Consider the following 20,940-nt stretch of genomic DNA (forward strand, 5'->3'; position numbering starts at 1 on the left):
CAAAGGCTGGATTAACATATAATATCTAGGTTAGTAAGGAAAATATACTCCTTCAATAGAACTCTACTGTTATTTCTTAGAATGAGAGCAGGAGACAGTATATAGCTCTTCTGTTAATATAGGAGTTCACTGATAGGTGGATAGGTGTGTGAGATTTTCATTACTCATTTTTGTGCCTTTTGCTAAATTAAATAGCATCTCTGGGCCTTAGTGTCTACCTATGAAATGAGGTTATTACAATAGATGATCTGTTGCATGCCTGTTAAAAATTAGTAAACAGCAAATGAAAAAAGTTAAAATCTGTTTTTTATCAGACTTTTAAAAATTCACTTAAAAGTGAACTCTAAGACTAACTTAGAAGTATAAAGTAAAATGTCAGCTCTTTAAGGATTCATGTATTTTCACATGCACGTGTCAGTTTCATTGGTCGGTTGAGTTTGGATAGGAAAAGTAATACACTATTCAGCTCTTCGTGTCAGAATAGTTATTTTACTTTAGTAATCAATTTACCTTCAAAAGAAGCAAAATGAATATTTTAGTGTCATTGAATAGATAAAACTCAGATTAAGTAATTTTTTCTTGATTTATACATTGTAAATGCTTATATATTCCGATGGTGACAAACTAATTAAAACTGTAAATCTTGAAAGTAGTAAACTGATTTATGGCCTGTTTAGATGAAACCCAAAATGTAGTTTGTATTGTGATTTGAAATACAGTTTTCACCATGTTGCATATTAGGTGAAAATTGGATAAATATAATTTGGAACTGTAATTTATATAAAACTTTTTGGTTTTACATACAGGATTATGATCTTTTGGGTGAAAAAATAATGTCCTGTGGTATGGATCACTCTCTTAAACTTTGGAGGATCAATTCAAAGAGAATGATGAATGCAATTAAGGAATCTTATGATTATAATCCAAATAAAACTAACAGGTAACAGTTGTGGTATTTAAAACAATTTTCTGTTTTGTGCTGTTGAATATATGTTTTATTTTTTCCCAAAAGTGCTATATAAGCCCCAACATTGAGTTCAGAAGATCTCCTTTTAACTTTAAGGCATAATTTACACGCCATAAAATTCACCCCTTTAAGAAGTCCTTTATTTGCAGTGTTTGTGACTTACTTTTCAAAATCCCCTTTAAATTGTGTTGTCATCTTAACTTAGTAGCACATTTTACTTATTTCTATTTTAGTATGCATATGCTTGGCCTTTTAAGTTAGAAATGTGAAAGTTTTAAGTCACTTAAGCTTATTATGGACTAGGGAGAGTAAAGGACACTTTAGAATAATGTTAACATTTTTTAAATGATACTAATTCTAATTCAGGATGGTAAACCACAGTTTTAAACAATGGAGTTCTTAGCTCTAATTCATGATAATGCTTTTCTCTAAATGATGCTCACTTCATTAAATGGAGAGAATTCAAATGCAGGAGCCTCGCTTCATGGTACTATAGGTTGGGGAATTTTGCAGTTTTCTTAGTATGTTTTTGAAATGTCTCAATTCTTAATGCAGTAACTGTCTTTAGAATCTTACCAGGCTGTCATTAACACTTTCACTGTAAACGTTGTATGTCTGCATGTTAACTTTGTTGGTACTTTTGTTTTAGCAAAGATCTAGAGTTCATTTTCTGGTTATCAAGCCAGATTGTTAATCGATTATTAAATTTGTAAGCATCAGTAAATATTTCAATGCACTAACATTCATCAGACATAAGTGCCCTCTAAGAATTATTAAAAGTTTTACCTTTCCCCTTTAAAACACCAGGAACTAGTAGTACAATGTTAAATTTATATTTTTAGATTATTTTCTAGATATCTGGAATAAATACAAACTATATTTCACAGTTTTCAAAAAATAACAGTTGTACTTTTTGAGAGAGAGAGGTTTGGCCATACAATTATAGTATGTACTTGGCAGAAAACCAATTAATATAATTATAGCAGAATTAAGAATTTATATAAGATCATGAATAACATTTTAATGTTTTAACAAAATATCCCAGAATATGCATTGGAAGGATTGTTTTGAGTGGATGGAATCCAAAGTGCTTTTTTACATATCTGAGGGAAAAGGTAAAGAGAGGACATATGAATTGCCTAAGACAACTAATTCAGGGCATATTATACTTATACAGCTATTTCTGATTTAAAACTGAGTATATTAGGAATGTTAACTATACTGTTAATTAAATAACTCCAGAATTAGTAGCAGCTTGTTTTGTTTTTTCTCACAGATATCTCTAATGAAAACAATGGTGCCATTTAGTTTCCTAAATACAGAAATTATTTGGAAAAGTCCTAGGAAATTTTATTTTTTTATTTTTTAATTTTTTTGAGATGGAGTTTCACTCTTGTTGCCCAGGCTGGAGTGCAGTGGCACAATCTTGGCTTACTGCAACCTCTGCCTCCCAGTTTCAAGAGATTCTCCTGCCTCGGCCTCCCAAGTAGCTGGATTACAGGCACCTGCCACCACGCCTGGCTAATAAAATTTTTTTTGTATTTTTAGTAGAAATGGGGTTTCGCCATATTGGGTAGGGTGGTCTTGAACTCCTGACCTCAGATGATCCACCTGCCTCGGCCTCCCAAAGTGCTGGGATTACAGGCGTGAGCCACCACACTCGGCCCCACTTAAGAAATTTTAAATTAGTAAGGTATCATTTTCAGAAATTATTGCTCAAGGCAGGACTCTAGAATTATCTTTAGCAGACTTTGGAATGATGTTTAGTTGTTCCTGGAAAGATGGCTATCTTTTGAAATAGTGTAGATACGTTGACTTTCATAGACTATTAATGCTTTATTTTAAGGACTGAGTAGGTAGCTTAGCATTTTTTCTGTGAGAAACTGATCAGGCCTTTATTATTGGTTAGGGTACCCAGAATTGAAGTGATTAATTTTGGATTATATATAGTAAAAGGCAGGAAACTACAATGTTTATAAACGAAGTATCTATCATAAGACAAAAATAAAATTCGTTAATAATGGGGAAAAATAAAAGTGGAATGAGACTTCAGCTTTCAATAAATAGATAAGGTGGTTGGTTATGTAGGAACACAGAGGAATTAATAGTCTTACATTTTGTTTTTCCAAGTTTTATAAATCCAAAAATGAAAAAGAATATGATTCTACTATAATTTTTTCTTTTAACTTTTTACATTTCCATTCTTCCTTCAGGCCATTTATTTCTCAGAAAATCCATTTTCCTGATTTTTCTACCAGAGACATACATAGGAATTATGTTGATTGTGTGCGATGGTTAGGCGATTTGATACTTTCTAAGGTATGGTAACTGCAGTTAAGCTGTACTTCCATCGTGTGTGTGTGTGCGTGTATGTGTGTGTGTTGGAACTTGGCAGGGAGTAGTTTATGTAGTTTATTAAATTGAATGGCAGATGGGAAATTGCCTTTTTTAAAGTCTCATATTTTGATATATTTAGAAACTTGTTTTAAGAATAAAACATGCCATTGAAATATAATTCTTTGTGCTCCAGTAAGATGAGTATAGTTTTATAAGGTGATAGTGTTCTGTGATACTCAGTATTATTACAAGATAACCGGTAACTAAAGCCAACAGAATTGGCTTTTGTTTTTATTTTTTTGTATCTCTGTGACTATTTTAGTAAAATTTTATTTACAAAAACAGGTGCCTGGAGTTGGCTTATGGGCTGTAGTTTGCCAATCCCTGCTCCTGTTGATGGATTTATACAGATGCTCCTCAATTTATGATGGGATTACATCGTGATGAACCCATCATAAGTTGAAAATGCATTTAATACACATAACCTACTGATTATCAGCTTAGCCCAGCCTACCTTAAATGTGCTCAAAATTAGCCTACAGATTGGGCAAAATTATCTAACACAAAGCCTGTTTTATAATAAAGCATTGAATATCTCACATACTGCATACTGCTAGCCCAGGAAAAGATCAAAATTCCAAATTCCAAATACTTCAAAATTGCAGCTGTTTTGTACCATTTTGGTAAAGTTGAAAAATTGTAAATCAGACCATTGTAAGTCAGGGACCATCTCGGTGTGTGTCTGGGTGTGTGTGTGTGTGTGTGTTTGTGTGTGTGTCTGTATTTTTTTGTAGCTGATAATTTAGAGAAGCTGTTGGTGATATTACATGAGCATTTAGGATTATCAAATTTGGTGAAATTGCTGTCCAGCTTCTTTTCTTGATGTGAATTTCAGGCCACTTCACATTTTCTTGGGCAGAGCCTGATTTACTTTTTTCTTGGCTTTATGTGTAAACTGTTTTTTTTCTTTTTTCTTTAAACTTTTGACCTTCAAATAACTTGATTCATAGGATGTTTCAAAGATTGTTCAGAGAGGTCCCATATGATCTTTATCCAGAATCCAAAGTTTATATCTTATATAACTGTAATACAGTATCAAATCCAGAAAATTGGCACTGGTACAATGTGTGTGTATAGTTTTATGTCATTTTATCACGTGAATTTTGTCATTTCAAGAATGGTACAGTTTGGGACCTTTTAAGATTGTTTTTTTCCACTCAGACCCTTGAGATCCATCCAAGTTGTTGCCTGTATCAGTAGTTCGCCATTTTTATTGCTGAGTAGTATCCCATGGTATGGATTATCATAGTTTATTTAACTATCTATGGTAGGAGGTTTTGGTCGTTCCCAGTTTTGGGCTATTGCAAATAAAGCTGCTAATCAACAGTTGTGTCCAGGTTTTTGTGTGGACTTAAGTTTTCATTGCTCTGGGTAAATGCCTAGGAGGGCAATTGCTGGGTCATGGTTAAGTTTGTTTAGTTTTTTAAGAAACTGCCAAACTATTTTCCAGAGTGGCCGTGCCATTTTACATTCCCACCAGCAATGTATGAGAGATCCAGTGTCTCCGAATCTTCGCCAGCATTTGGTATTGTCATTATTTTTTATTTTAGCTGTTCTGATAGGTGTGTAGTGATATCTCATCGTGGTCTTAATTTGCATTTCCCTGATGGCTACTGATGTTGAACATCTTTTTCATGTGCTTATTTACCATTCGTATATCCTTTTTGGTGATGTCTCTTCATATCTTTTGCTCATTTTCTAATTGGATTGGTTTTTTGTTGTGTTGTTTTTTGTTTTTTGTTTTTTTACTGTTGAGTTTTGAGAATTTGAATATATTCTAATATGAATCCTGTATCAGATACATAGTTTGCAAATATTTTCTTTCAGTCTGTGGCTTGTCTTTTCATCCTCTTTAATAGGGTCTTTCACAGAGCAAATGTTTTTAATTTTTATTAAATCCAGTATATTGATTTTTAAAAATTATTTTATGGATTATGCTTTTGATGTGCGTAAGAACTCCTTACCAAGCCATAGACCTTAAAGATTTTCTCCTGTGTTCTCTTGTAAAAGTTTTATACTGCTAGTTTTACATTGAATATGTAATCCATTTTGAGTTGATTTCCTTATGAAGGTGTGAGGTTTAGGTTGAAGTTCCTTTTTCCCTTATAGATACTCAATTGTTTCATCAGCATTTGTTGAAAGACTATTCTTCCGCCATTGAATTGCTTTTGCACCTCTATCAGAAATTGTTTGGCTATACTTGCGTGGGGCTGTTTCTGATTTTCTTGTTCTGTTTCATTGATCTGTATATTTGCCCCTCCATCAGTCCTACATACACAGTCCTCATTATTGTAGCTCTATAATTTTTCTTGGAATCTAATAGATTTCTCCCATCTTTATTTTTTTTCATAATTGTTTTGAGCTATCCTAATTCCTTTGCCTTTCTGTGTGTACATTTTAGAAAAATGTTTTCTACATTTATAAAAATCTTGCGGGGAGTTTTTTTGAGGAGAAGGAGTTTTTGAGTGGAATTGTATTAAACCTGTATATATAATTTTGAGGAGAACTAATACTGTGCTGAGTCTTCTATTCCATGACTGTGGTATGTCTCTTCATTTATTTACATCTTCTTTGACTTTTGTCATCAGCATTTTATAGTTTTTAGCATATGAGTCCTGTTTTTGCTCTATTAGATTTATACCTAAGTATTTTTAAGCAATTTATAAATCGTATATTATTTTCCATTTTTATGTGTTCATAACTAATATATAGAAATATAATTGATTTTTGCATATTGATCTTGAATCTTGTGCCCTAGCTAGACTACGTATTCAAGGTGTGTGTTGTGATTTTCTCTGTAGACTATCATGTGATCTGCAAATAAGGACAGTTTTATTTCTTCCTTTGTGATCTATATGCCTTTTCTTTTTTTTGCCTTATTGCACTGGTAAACTTTCAGTACTGTGTTGAATAGCATTGTTAGGAACAGATATTCTTGACTTGTCATTCAGTCTTTCACAATTAAGCATATTAGGGTTTTTTGTTGTTGTTTTGTTTTGTAGGTATTCTCTATCAAGTTGGAAAGTTGAGAACTGTTTCCTGTTCCTAAATTTTTGAGCGTTTTTTCATGACTGGTGTTTTGTCAGATGTGTTTTCTTCATCAGTTTATATGATCATGTGGTTTATCTGCTGTTGCCTGTTAATATAGTGGATTATATTGATTGGTTTTTTTGAATATTGATCCAGCCTTGGAACCCTGGAATACATTCCTACTTGATCATCCTGTGTAATTTTTTGTATTGCTGAGTTCTGTTTGCTAATATTTTGTTAAGGACTTTTGTGTCTGTATTCATGAGGTGTGATACCGGTCTGAACTTTTTTTTTGGTACTGTTTTTTTCTGGTTTTGGTATTAGTAATACTGACTTTATAAAACAGATTGGCAAATGACCTGTTTCCCATTTTCCAGAAGAGATTGTGCAAAATTAGTGTTACTTTGTTTTTTTTGAAACAGAGTCTTGCTCTGTTGTGCATCCTAGAGTGCACTGGTGCAGTCTCAGCTCACTGCAACCCCCCACCTCCTGAGTTCAAGTGATTCTCGTGCCTCAGCCTCCTGAGTAGCTTGGATTACAGGCGTGAGTCACTCACCCGCTAGTGTTACTTTTTAATGAAGTCCATTAACTTAATGGTTATAGGGATGTTCAAATTAACTACTTCATTTCGGGTCATACTGGGTGAGCTATAGCAGTTTGTGCTGTTTGAGGAATCGGTACATTATATCTAAGGTAAAATCCATGTATACAGAGTTGTTTGTAATATTCCCTTATTATCCTTTCAACATCTGCTAGGTATGTAGTGATAGCCCGTTTCTTTCTCTTTTTTTGAGACAGGGTCTTTCTGTGGCTGTGGTGCAACTGGCTGTGATGCTCACTGCAGCCTCGACCTCCCAAGCAATCCGCTCACCTCTGCCTCCTGAGTAGCTGGGACTATAGGTGTGGGCCACCATGCCTGGCTAATTTTAAAAAAAATTTTTGTAGAGATGAAGTCTTGCTGCGTTGCCAGGGCTGATCTCATTTTTGAAATTGCCAGTTTCATTTTTGAAATTGGCAGTGTAGGTCTTTTTTTGGGTCAGTCTTGCTAGAAGTTGGTGAATTTTATTGATCTTTTCAAAGAACTAGCTCTTTACTGTTTGTTTTCTGTTGTAAATGTTATTTATATCTTCCCTTTTGTTTGCTGTTGGTTTATGTTGCTCAACTTTTATCAGTTTCTTAAGATGGTAGCTTAGGTTGTTGAGTTTTTGAGAATTTGTTTTATGGCTCTATTTTAGATATGTTTGATGGGAACTTGAAAAGAGTATGTGTTCTGTTGGGTGGAATATTGTATAAGTGTTTATTAGATACTATTGGTTGATGATGTTGTTGAATTCTTCTGTATCTTTGTTTGTTCTCTGTCTGCTGTTTTATCAACCATTGAGAGACAGGTGTTGAAATCTTCAGTTACAATGTGGATTTTTCTCTTTCTCCTTTCAGTACTGTCATGTTTTGCAATTCTGTTGTTGGTGCATTCTACATTTAGTATTGCTATGTCTTTGGAATTGACTCTTTTTTCATTACATCATCTTTTTTCAAACTTTTACTTTTAATCTATGTATATTATAATTGAGTAAGTTTCTTGTAGATGATATAGTTGGGTCATATATTTTTAAAATATATTCTGCCTATGTCTTTTAACTGGTGTATTTAGACCATTTATATTTAAGCCTTAATATCAGTTATTATTTTAAGTCTGCCATTTTTATTTTTGTCTTTTTCATTTCTCTCTGAGTTTTTTCCCCCCTAACTTTCTGGGTTACGTGAATGGTTTTTAGAATTCCATTTTTATTTATCTTTAGTAACTCATTTGTCTACTGTATTATCAGCATTTTACAATATTATTTTTTTCTTCAGAAATAATACCTTGCTCAGTCACCCAGGCTGGAGTGCAGTGGCACAGTCTTAGCTCTCTGAAGCCTGAAACTCCTGGCCTCAAGCAATCCTCCTGCTTCAGCCTCCCGAGTAGCTAGGACTATGGGCATGCACCACCATGCTTAGCTAATGTCTTTAATTTTTGTAGAGGTGGGGATCTTGCTATGTTCCTCAGGCTGGTCTTAAACTCCTGGCCTCAAGTGATTCCCCTGCATTGGCCTCCCAAAGCCCTAGGATTACAGACACAAGCCATTTAAGTGAAATTTAGAATGCTTCCTTCCCTTTACATCACTTCATTCTTCTCCATTTATAATTGTCTTAAATATTTATTTATATTTGAGAACCATATCAGTTTTTTTGTTCTTCAACCATCAAACACAATTTAGAAAACCCAAAAGGAAAAGGAGAGTATTGTATTGACTCATTTTGCATTTTCTGTTGTTCTTCCTTACTGATAAATTCAAATCTTCTTAATTTTTTTTTCGAAAACTTTCTTTAACCATTCTTTTAGAGCAGGTCTGCTGTTAACAGATTCTCCTAGTTTTTCTTTATCTGAGCATGGCCTCATTTCTTCTTTATTTCTGAGGGATATATTCACTGAATATAGGATTCTGGCTTCACAGTTATTTTCTTTCAACACTTGACAGATGTTTTTGCTCCCTCTTTGGCCTCCATAGTTTCTGATGAGAAATCTGCTGTCGCTGGAATTGTTTGTCCTTTGTAGGTAAGAAGTTCTTTCTGTCTTAATGCTTTCAGGATTGTTTTCTTTGCCTTTAGTTTTCAGATTGAGCAGGAGTGTATTTAGTTTGAGGTTTGAGTGTGATATGACTTGATGTGGATTTCTCTGAGTTTGTCTTGTTTGGGGTTCACTGACATTCTTGAATCTGTAGTAGATTGATGTTTTGTCCCAGGTTTGGAAAGTTTTCAGCCATTACTCAAATTGTTTTTCAGCCCTGCTGTCTTCCCTCATTTTGGGACTCTGATTATATGAATGTTAGATCGTTTGTTTGGTCCCCAGGACTGTCTTTTTTCTTTTTTCTTTTTTCTTTTTGTTTAGATTGGGTAATTTCTATTGTACTGTCTTTAAATTTACTTACTCTTGACCCTCTCCTCTTTTGGTATTGAAACCATCAATTGAGTTTTTTATTTGGGTTATAATAGTATATTTTAGTTATAAAACTTCCAGTTCATTCTAAGTATGTTTGTGTTCATTGAAGCATTTTTATATTCCTGCCTTAAATCTATGTCAGATCTGACATCCGTGTTATCTCAGTGTTGATATCCGTTGATTATCTTTTTAAAGCTGATTTTTGTCCTTCTAAAGTTGATTTTTATGATTGTTGGTATGAAGAGTGATTTTTGATTGAAACCTGGGTATTTTGGGTATTACGAGACTCTGGACCTTATTTAGATCTTCTCTTACAGCAGGCTTTCTCTGATACCTTTTCATCTGGGGAAGGGAGGTGCATTGTGTTGTGACAGGTTGGGGTGGAAGTCCAGGTTCCCCACTCAGTTGACTTGGTGTTGGTGCTTCATTACTGCTTAGTGGGGGTGGGAGTTAAGGCTCTCCGTAGGCCTCAGCTGATATCACTCTAGCTGGGAAGGGCCAGGATACCTAATTACTGCCCCCCTAGTGGTCTCCATTGACACTGTGGGTAGTTGGTGGCTTTACCAGTGAGTGGCTATGAATGTCCTAACCCGATTAGGCCTCCTCTGATACCACCCTAGCCCGAGAGGAGGAAGGCCACCCCATTGCTATAAGAGGTATGGGGAGAGTCATGGGATAGGCACTTGGGGTGCTTAGTTACAACCTGAGCATGGGTTTTTCACTGGGCTTTTGCTGGTTCAAGTGGAGATGGGTCCACAGATTTTTCTAAGGTGTTTGGCCGGAGTAGAGCATTGTCATCTGAAAATTTTGTCTTGTTAGGCTGCTACATTTTTTGGTTCCTTGGCTAGAAAGGGTAGGCTTTTGTTGTTGTTTTTGTTGTCTTCACTCACTAGCATTTCTGAGTTGCTGCCTTCTCGCGCATCCAGTCTGGTATACATAAGGCAAAAGAAAACCCAGGAAACTCAACAGTTATCGTTATGTTCCAAAGTTTCTAACTTGTTTGCCTTTTCTCTACCTTTCCAAGTCTTATGTTTGCTTTATGTATGATACTCAGACTTTTAAGCAGACGGATAGGAAGGAATACCTCTGCTCTATTGTTCCAGCAGCAGAAGTAAAAAGCCATTAGGTTTTTTAAATTTCTGCTCTTAGAACTTAGATCTCTGGAAAGGATTTCTGAATTTTAGGTGGTAGGCTGAACTGAAATATATTGGTAGTCTCAAATCTGACTCTGCATCGGAATCACTAGGAGAATGTTAGAAAAATAGATTTCCTAGACCTCACCTTCAGAAATTCTAAATCTGGCACAAGGCCCTGGGAATTGGTAGTTCTAAAAAGCTCTTAGTACATGATTTTGAAGTGCAGCCATCCATTAGCTCTGGCAACATCTTTTTACCTCACTTTGCTTTAGTTTTTCCATCTAGGGACTCCAGTACTTAAAAATTCTTTACCGGTGCAGTTAGTAAGAAGCCCTTGAAGAGCTTTTTTATAGTTCTTCTGCTTTGGCCTTTCTCTTAGAGACTGAATCAGTAGGGGCTGAGATGAGTCTTTCGAGAGAACTCCACAGACTATTGATCCAATTTTGCATTTAGCCAAGAGTCATCACACTAGGTGGTTTCTAAGGTCCTTTACAGTTAAAAACTTGAATAACAGATGTCATATAGCACTAGGATTTAAAAAGTCTAAATAAAAAAGGTAGAGAAGAAAAAAGAATGTGTTGTCTCCTCCCTAATCTTCAAGTGGCCATACTATTAAATTATTTAAATGCCTGTGAACCCCACAGGGCTGCCACCTGTGACTATATTATGTAGGCTGTCCAGTAAAATTCTAGGGGCACTGTTCACTTACACGAGGATTTCTGAATCCTGGTGCTATTTAGTTTAGGCCAGATAATTCCATTTTTGAAGGGGGTTTCCTGTGCATTATAAGATGTTTAGTAGCATCTCTGGCCTCTACTCATTAGAGCACAGACACATTGCCAAATGTCCCTTAGTGGGCAAGCTACTGACCTAGATAGTAATATGAATAGTGCCTACAGTTTTGCAATTTTTTCTCGTTGTATTCTTTACTACTTACTGCTTAGGTGTGTGCATACAAATTTGATTTTATAGGATAGAAAAAGTATAAGTTTGAAGCCTATTTCAATCCTGTCCCCATATCAGTGTCTTGATGTTAAACAACTGCTTTATTTGCCTTCAGTTGCCCTATTTATAACCTGAGTTCTAAGGCCATTTATGTGAGTTCATCAAATTTCCTAAGATACCTGTTGAGTACCTACTGTGTGGCACAGATACTGGATGAAGGAATAATAGTTAATAAGGTAAAGGAAACCACCTGTGATTAGAATTGAAATGGGAAACTGCAAACTAGTGAAGTAAGCAAGAGCCAGATTAATGCCGGATTGTGAAAAGCCATGTATTCTAATTCTGTATGTTTGTAATTATACCTTTGCTATAAAACTTCAAGTCTCTGGGTGTCAGAGTATCTAGAGCTGAACTTGGTTTAACTTGGAAGAGAAATGTTGACTTCCAAAATGAATATTTCAGAAAATATGATTCTTTTGTATTATCGAATTCTGTTGATAATCAGATTTCTTGTCCTTAAGTATGGGCATTGAGTGTAAATATAAATGAATGTACATCACTGTACTTGATAGATGGATTAACCAGGTTCTAAGAGCTGTGAATTCCAAAACAATAGAAAAGCCTTGTTTTTACTTTGTAAGATTCAGTTCCACATTAACATTTCTTTTTCTCATTTCTCTCTCTGTTTTAGTCTTGTGAAAATGCCATTGTGTGCTGGAAACCTGGCAAGATGGAAGATGATATAGATAAAATTAAACCCAGTGAGTCTAATGTGACTATTCTTGGGCGATTTGATTACAGCCAGTGTGACATTTGGTACATGAGGTTTTCTATGGATTTCTGGCAAAAGGTATCAGCGTACTTTTACATTTTGAAATGATCTGACTTATGAAAGACCATTGTAATTCTAGCTTTTTCTGTTGTGTCCATGTTCTTTTTCCTTCACAAATCTACCCTGATGTTTTGTATTGATTACTTTGCCCTTTGATGTTATTCATCAAATACTTTGGTGTTATTCATTCTGCTTTTGTGGCTCTGCATATGATCTGCAGTGCTTACTTTAAATTAAATTGGCAGTTAGGTATCAATGGTGGAAATTAGGTATTTATGTTCCATAACATAAACATTACCATAACATTACTAAGACTTAATGTTTTAGTAATTAGATTGTCAATCTACGTATATAACTGTTCCCTAGAGAAAAATCAGGATAGAAGACAGACAAAATATTAGTTACCTAAAAATTTAAAGAAATATATTGTTAGGATTTTGTGGTAACAAATTACTTGGGTATTTATTTCTGTAAGAAAACTTTGGAAGAGCTTTCCACAGCTTTTGCTGTATTTCTTGAAGGCAGAAGAAAAAGTAAGTACCATGCTAACAATGTAAATTTGTAAGGCCCTTCATAAATTTGCAAAATGCCTTCTTACTTGCTCAAGACACTTGTGATGTATTAATTGGTCTTATTCATATTTATAAATCAGAAGTATAAGACCCAAAGAAATAGTCAAGAGCACAGAGGCTGGAACTGAGCTTTTTCTGAAACAAGAAAGCTGTCTGAGGATTCCTCCAGTGCCTTAGAACTTGGTAATTTTATTAATTTGATGTTTTTAAAAATATGTTTATACAGATGCTTGCATTGGGCAATCAAGTTGGCAAACTTTATGTTTGGGATTTAGAAGTAGAAGATCCTCATAAAGCCAAGTAAGTATTTAGAAATTTCTGTTCACAATTTCAGGCTTTTTCTCCACAATTGTATGCCTATGTAGAAAAGATCATTTATATTTGCAGTGCCATCCTTAAGTCATTTTTAACATTTACGGTTTTCAGAGTTGAAGTTATTTTTTATTCCAATAATTTTTTTCCTAAGTACCTTGGTGACAAGTTATTTCTTGTTTTTATACAAATTATATAGTGCTTGTTGAACTTAAAATATATCCAAATTTTATAAAATTTGAGACTGACTCTTAGTGAAGTAAATTCTGGTTTTAAATGCTTTTCATATGAGTTGGAACATCTGCTTATTTTCTAATCCACTGTTTTAGGGTAGACACTGACAACGTTATGTGTGGTCTTTAACCTGTTGTCATGTTTTTTTCCCTAGATGTACAACACTGACTCATCATAAATGTGGTGCTGCTATTCGACAAACCAGTTTTAGCAGGGATAGCAGCATTCTTATAGCTGTTTGTGATGATGCCAGTATTTGGCGCTGGGATCGACTTCGATAAAATACTTTTGCCTAATCAAAATTAGAGTGTGTTTGTTGTCTGTGTAAAATAGAATTAATGTATCTTGCTAGTAAGGGCACGTAGAGCATTTAGAGTTGTCTTTCAGCATTCAATCAGGCTGAGCTGAATGTAGTGATGTTTACATTGTTTACATTCTTTGTACTGTCTTCCTGCTCAGACTCTACTGCTTTTAATAAAAATTTATTTTTGTAAAGCTGTGTGTTTAGTTATTTTCATTGTGGTGTAAAAAAATTAAAAGTAATAAAATCATGCCTTATCTTTTTATAATGCTTGTTTTTTGTAGTTCTCTTAACTAGAGAAAGTTTTATAATACAGAGATTAAGTATAGGCTCTAGAACTAAACTGAATTCAAATCTTGGCTCTGCTACTACATGACCTTGGATAAACAACTTCTCAATGCTTGGTTCCTTGTGTATAAAACAGGGATAATAATACTTGCCTCAGGGTTATTGTGAGGATCAAATGATACGTTATGTGTGAGGCAGTTAGAACAGTATTGACATATAATAAGCCCTAAATATATTTTAAGTGTTTATAATTATTGGAGATTATATTTCCTATGGTTTTATATTTTTTAATGTTTTCTTATGTAATAGTTTCATAAGTAATATTTAAAATTCTACAGAGTTAGAACCTATGATAATGTTTAACTGTAACCTTTCTTTATAGTTTAAAAAAATATTATTGCTGTTAGATTTGCAACTAGGCCATTGGTAACCTTAGAGGAGATGTCATTAGAGCAAAGGAGGAGAGGATATAGAAGCTTAAATTCAGTGGGTTGGATCATGAAAGAGATGGCAAGTATGTTCGTGTAGTGAGTTGTTGCCCCTTTTCTAGAAAGTTGTTACTGGCTAAGAGAGATTAAGTAGATTGAGATCATAAGGTTGGGAATAGTTGGTTCTTTTGTCTCCAACATAAGGCACATTGCATTTATTTGTGGGCAAAAATTCCCTAAAGAGTGAAGACCAAGATCACATGTGGAGGGGTTAACTTGAAGCAGAGGAGTGAAGAAAGCCTGAATGATCATAAAGCTAAGGTTGGAGGTGAAATGAGGCGAGCCAGAGAAAAATACAAAAGACTGAATTTTGTCAGGTTTTTAAAAAGATTCCTGAACCTTGTTTCTATAAATATGTATATTTTTAAAGTTTGGTTTTGATATCTTGTGCAGTATTTGACACTGCCCCTTCTTGAGCTATCTCTGAAGATTTTTACTTCCCTGGTAATAGTATAATGCTTAAGTCTGAGTAAACAGGAAAACTAACTGCCTTTTACTTACTGTCTGGGTCCAATGGACCCTTCAATTGTTTTTTAGAAATTTTAATAGGAACTTTAAGAAGTAAACCTTTATAGCAAGTAAATTCTTATGTACAAACATCAAAAGACGAGGAATACTGTCATAGCCTTTTAGCAAAATGAGATTTCCTAGGTTCTTCTTGCAAAATACTGCATGATGAAATCCTTCCTGTTGCATGATTAACTAGGTGAGAATGTCATCTTTCCTTTTGGTTCTTAGAAATGTATTATTCACTACATTCTTGAGGTTAGTTTTAATTTTTTTGGAGACAATCTCACTCTTTTGCCCAGTCTGGAGTATAGTGGTGCCGTCTCAGGTCTCGCTGCAACCTCTGCCTCCCAGGCTCAAGTGATTCTTGTGCTTCAGCCTCCCAGGTAGCTTGGATTATGGGTGTGTGCCACCATGCCCAGCTAATTTTTGTATTTTTAGTAGAGACGGGGTTTCACCATGTTGGCTAGGCTAGAATATCGAGTGTTATAAAGTTAGTGCGGATGGGCTGGGTGCAGTGGCTCAATGCCTGTAATCCCAACACTTTGGGAGGCGTGGGTGGGTGGATCACGAGGTCAGGAAATCGAGACCATCCTGGCTAACAGTGAAACCCAGTCTCTACTAAAAATACAAAAAAAAAAAAAAAAAAAAAAAAAAATTAGGCGTGGTGGCGGGCGCCTGTAGTCCCAGCTGCTTGGGAGGCTGAAGCAGGAGAATGACGTGAACCCAGGAGGCGGAGCTTGCAGTGAGCCGAGATCGTGCCACTACATTCCAGCCTGGGCAACAGAGCCAGACTCTGTCTTAAAAAAAAAAAAAAAAAAAGTGCAGATAATGAAAGGTTCAGGAGTGAGAACTCACAGGCCAGTTATCAGCCACGTTCTTTATACTCTATTTTTGCCCTCTCTCCTTTCCCTGAAATACTGAGGAAGTAACATCTCTTTTCCTAATGGATGCTATCCAGAGGGCCCCAGTCACCAGTTATCTCGTTAGCCTACAAAAACACATTCTTTTCACTCAAGTGATCTCAAGGTTCTTAGAAGTTGTATCAGGAAACGAAAATCAAGAAGAAATTATATTCTCAAGGTTCTTAGAAGTTGTATCAGGAAATGGAAATCAAGAAGAAATTGTTTTTAATTGACAATTGTATATATTTATAGGGTACAATGTGATGCTTTGTATATGTATACAATGTAGAATGAGCAAATTAGGTTAATATATCCATCACTTTGTTCCTCAAAGGAAAAGCCTCCAACTTTTCACTATTGAGTATGATGTTAGTTATTGGCTTGTCACACGTGGCCTTTATTGGGTTGAGGAACATTCATTCCTTCTATACCTATTTTGTTGGGGGTTATCGTGAAAGGGTGTTGAATTTTGCCAAATGCTTTTTCTGCGTCTATTGCGATAATGCACAGTTTTTGTCCTTCATTCTGTTCATATGGTGAATCACATTTATTAATATGCATATGTTCAAACATCCTTGCTTCCCAGGGATAAATCCCACATGGTCATGGCAGATGATTCTTTTAATGTATTGCTGAAGATGATGGTTTGCTAGTATTTTGTTGAGTATTTTTGTATTTATGTTCATCAGGGATATTGTTTCTGCTAGTGTCCTTGGTCTGGCTTTGGTATCAGGCTAATACTGGCCTTGTAAGATGAGTTTGGAAGTATTCTGTGCTCTTCATTTTTGGGAAGAATATGAGGATTGGCATTAATTCTTTAAATGTTTAGTAGAAACAGAAAAGCCCAGTCTTGGGCTTTTGGGAGACTTTATTTGTTAACAGTTGTAATATTTCCTCTTCCATTTCTGATTTGAGTCCTTTTTTTCTTATTGTTATAAGGGTTTGTCAATTTTGTTTAGCTTTTTTTTCTTTCATTTTTTTGTTTTCTATTTCATTTATTTCTGCTCTGATCTTTGTTTTTTCCTTCCACTAACTTGAGGTTTAGTTTGTTCTTTTTCTAGTTCCTTGAGGTGTTTGAGGTTTGGGTTGTTGGTTTGCAATCTTTTTTAATGCTATAAACTTCCCTCTTAAAACTACTTTTACTGTATCTCATAAGTTTTGACATGTGTTTCCATTTTCCTTTGTCTCAAGGTATCTTTATATATGTTTTTAGAGTCGGGGTCTTGCTATATGTTGTTCAGGCTTAGAGTTCAGTGACTTCGCAGATGCAGTTATAGCTCTCACTGCAGCCTCGAACTCCTGGGCCCAAGTGATCCATTCCTGCCTCAGCTTCCCAAGTAGCTACAACTGTAGGCATGCATCACTTTGCCAGGCTTTCAAGAGATCTTTCAATTTCTCTTTTAGTTTCTTCTTTGACCCAATAATTGTCCAGTGTATTTCTTACACAGTGTCTTAGGAAGGATAAAAACAGCTTTGATATGTTGGCTATTACGTTTCTGAAAAGACACGACAGGGTTGTTTTTCTTAACTCTATACTTGAAAGTTTCAAACATATAGAAGAGTGAAGAAAGTAGTGAATATGATGTACCAAGTCAAGCTTCAACAATTATCAGTACATAGCCAATACTAATTTATTTATACATCCACGCCAGATTGTTTTGAAGCACATCCCAGACTTCATTTTATCTGTAAAAATTTACTCTGTATTTCCAAGACTTTAAACAAAATATCAATACCATGCTCACACTTTAAAAAGTAATTTCTAAATTATATATGCAGTTTATTTAGAAGTATAAAGAAAAAAGTAAAAACTACCGTTTACTACCCAGAAATAATTGCTTTTTGTGATGGGATATACTTTGTGTGTGTAAGTTTAAAGAATTGTGATTGTCTGAATATATTGTTTATATGCTGCATTTTCAGATTCCCAGTAATTCTTAACAGATTTTTCAGTTTGCATATCTTTTAATACATTTCCATGAATGTACCATTATCTATTTAATGCCTTGTTGGACATGTTCTTTGCTTCCAGAGTTTTGCTATTATAGATAATATTTTGATTAACAGGCCAGTATACAAGTCTTTGTGTAACTCTCAGGCTCATTTTATAATTAGATAGGATATTTCTTTCTTATTAAGTTTGTACCAAATTACACTTGCGCCAACAGCATATGGTAGTGCCCATTTCAGTTTTGTTGTTACTAGTTTCCTGTGTATTATCTCTGTAGATCAGGGTGCTTTTTCTGTAAAGAGCTAGATAGTACTATTTTAGGCTTTGCCATACAGTCTCATTGTAACTATTCAACTCTGCTGCTCTAGGGTGAAAGCAGCCATAGACAACTGAGTATGGCTGTGTACCAATAAACTTTACTAACCAAAACAGGCAGTGGCGGGGCATGGTGGCTCATGCTTGTAATCCCAGCACTCTGAGAGGCTAAGGTGGACAGATTGCTTGAGCCCAGGAGTTCGAGACCAGCCCGGGCAACGTGGTGAAACCCCGCCTCTACTGCAAATACAAAAAAAAATTAGCCAGGCATGGTGGTGCATGCCTATATTCCCAGCTACTTGGGAGGCGAGGCAGAAGTTAAGAACAACAAACAACAGGCAGTTGGCTAGATTCTGTCCACAAGCCATAGTTTAATAACTCCTTCAGTGGATACTAGTTACTAAATAAAGCAAAACAAAGTAAGACTGAAGGAGGCCCCTAAAGTTATTGAGGATTTAAGTCAACCCAATAGTTTACAATCAAAGATCACCAAATAGACAATGAAGCAAGTTCTATGGCTGAGAGTTGAAACAATATAATAATAATAAAAACTTAGACCACCAAAGACTTTAGATATTGCAATTTTCAGATAATATAAAACAGCCACCTTATTTTAAAATTGCAACTCTCCCTCTCTACTTTCTCCTTGTTATTCTCCATTTCAGTTACCACCTACTATACTGCATAATTTGCTTATTTGGTTTATTGTATTTCTTCTGCTACTGTGATGTAGTCTATATAACAGCAGGGTTTTTATTTCACTGGTATAACCCCAGCACCTAGAGCAGTGTCTTTCATGTAACAGGGGTCCAATAACTATTGGTTGAATAAATGAAACAGAATTAGACAGTCATAAAAATAAGCAAACAGTAAGAGGCTATGATGACTGACAAGGTGAGTATGAGGGGGAAACAAATAGAACTTTTTGAAATGAAAAATACATTTGTTGAAGTAAAAAATTCAACTGACGGGTTAGGTTAGTCACAGCTGAATAGAGATTAGTGAATTGGAGGTGATCTTTAGAAATTACCTAGAATGGCACAGAGAATCAAGAAAATGGAGAATATGAGAAGTTAAGAAATAAAGAGGATACACTGAAAAGATCTAACATTTAATTGGAGATTAATATTTAATTGGAGATCCAGAAAAACAAAAAAAGAATGAAGTGATGGCAATATTTCAAGAGGTAATTATCTTACTTGCTACCAGGATACTTGAGTGCCATGTGGGCATGTACGATAGAGCTAGGAGAAATGGCAGGTGGTTCTGGCATCTTCCTTACCATCATGTCTCCCACTTTGACTGCAGTCTTGGCTGCTGATGTGCCAGTCTGCTTCAGTCTCTACCAAGCCCAAAACTTCACCCCCTATCAGGTCCTGAGGAAAAGCAGCTTCCACAGTTTATTTCAAGCTGGATGAGGATCCAATTTATGCCATATCCCTGTTGTAGCCTTTTGTGGTGAGACAAGGCTCTCATCAGGACAGCAGGTTTTTCAAAGCCTTCTACACTGATGTGAAGGACAGTAAGATGTGGAAGTTCCTGGGTTTTGCTTTTGGACAATGGGAACCAAGGGTGGCATCCCCACACTCCATAGTGTAGGGCCTGACACGATCTAAACTCCCTCCTCTAGTAATCATTCATCAAGAGTTTCAGTGTTGTGATAACCCATGAGTTCTCCACATAGTGGCACATCATGGAGCTCATTTCCTTCCTGGATTACAACTGTACCTTAGACAGTGAGGGCTCTTTTGGAAGTGCACACCTAGCTGACCTGCCCTCCAACTCAAAAGTGTACAAGACCTGTTCAGCAGAGGTGCTAAGCACCCCCACACTCAATGTCCATTCAGGCCAAAAGTATGCTCTTTGCCCCAAGGGAACCAAAGTCATGATGACTATGCCAGAGCTCGGGTAAAGGATACAGTGAGGATTCTTGGATTTCAGAACAAAGTCTTCCTGGAGCCCCCTGTACTTCATGAAGCCTGTCTCCAGCTGGTTGTCAAAGAAACATAGATTAATTCAAGAGGAACACAGGATGCTATTGGTCCTGTTTCTAGTCCTGAAGACAAGGTCAGCTATGTAATTTCCAGGGGCCAGTGCAAAATGAAAAGGCAAACTCCTTGGGCCAGGTGTGGTGGTTCATGCCTGTAATCCCAGCACTTTGGGAGGCCGAGGTGGGTGGATCATCTGAGGTCAGGAGTTTGAGACCAGCCTGGCCAACATGGTGAAACCTCGCCTCTACCAAAAATACAAAACTTAGCTAGGCATGATGGCATGTACCTATAATCACAGCTACTCAGGAGGCTGAAACATGAGAATCACTTGAGCCCGTGAGGCAGAGGTTGTGGTGAGCTGAGATTGCGCCACTGCACTCCAGCCTGGGCAACAGAATGAGACTCCGTCTCAAAAACAAAAACAGAAAAGGCTGGGAGAGGTGGTTCATGCCTGTAATCGCAGCACTTTGGGAGGCCAAGGCAGGAGGACTGCTTGAGCTCAGGAGTTTGCGACCAGCCTACGCAACATAGCAAGACCCTGTCTCTACAAAATATTTTTAAATTAGCTGGGTGTGGTAGTGTGCACCTGTCGTCCCAGCTACTGGGGAGGCTAAGGTGGGAGTATCACTGGAGCCCAGGAGGCTGAGGCTGCAGTGAGTTGTGATCACACCACTGCAATCCAGCCAGGGTGACAGAGCAAGACCCTATCTCAAAAGAAAAGAAAAAAAAATTAAAAGGAAAAATTAGGTTAAAGGTACTAATTATAAAGCTTTTTCCATTCTTTAACAA

The 20,940-nt window shown here is 36.0% G+C and overlaps 1 protein-coding gene across 2 annotated transcripts in view; it reads left to right on the plus strand.

Annotated features, from left to right (window-relative positions):
* Window positions 1-13,900, plus strand: part of EED (embryonic ectoderm development) — a 35,203-nt gene extending 21,303 nt beyond the window's left edge. The window contains exons 8-13 of one of the 2 annotated variants that reach the window (XM_008020431.2): window positions 807-940; window positions 3,181-3,286; window positions 4,815-4,889; window positions 12,147-12,305; window positions 13,086-13,159; window positions 13,560-13,900. In XM_008020431.2, coding sequence (XP_008018622.1) covers window positions 807-940; window positions 3,181-3,286; window positions 4,815-4,889; window positions 12,147-12,305; window positions 13,086-13,159; window positions 13,560-13,686 — 675 coding nt within the window. In that variant the 3' untranslated portion in view covers window positions 13,687-13,900. The remainder of the gene's footprint in view (window positions 1-806; window positions 941-3,180; window positions 3,287-4,814; window positions 4,890-12,146; window positions 12,306-13,085; window positions 13,160-13,559) is intronic. The other variant, XM_008020432.2, reaches the window with a different exon arrangement.
* Window positions 13,901-20,940: the final 7,040 nt, after the last annotated feature.

This window comes from Chlorocebus sabaeus, chromosome 1, assembly GCF_047675955.1.
Source record: "Chlorocebus sabaeus isolate Y175 chromosome 1, mChlSab1.0.hap1, whole genome shotgun sequence".
Taxonomy (NCBI): domain Eukaryota; kingdom Metazoa; phylum Chordata; class Mammalia; order Primates; family Cercopithecidae; genus Chlorocebus; species Chlorocebus sabaeus.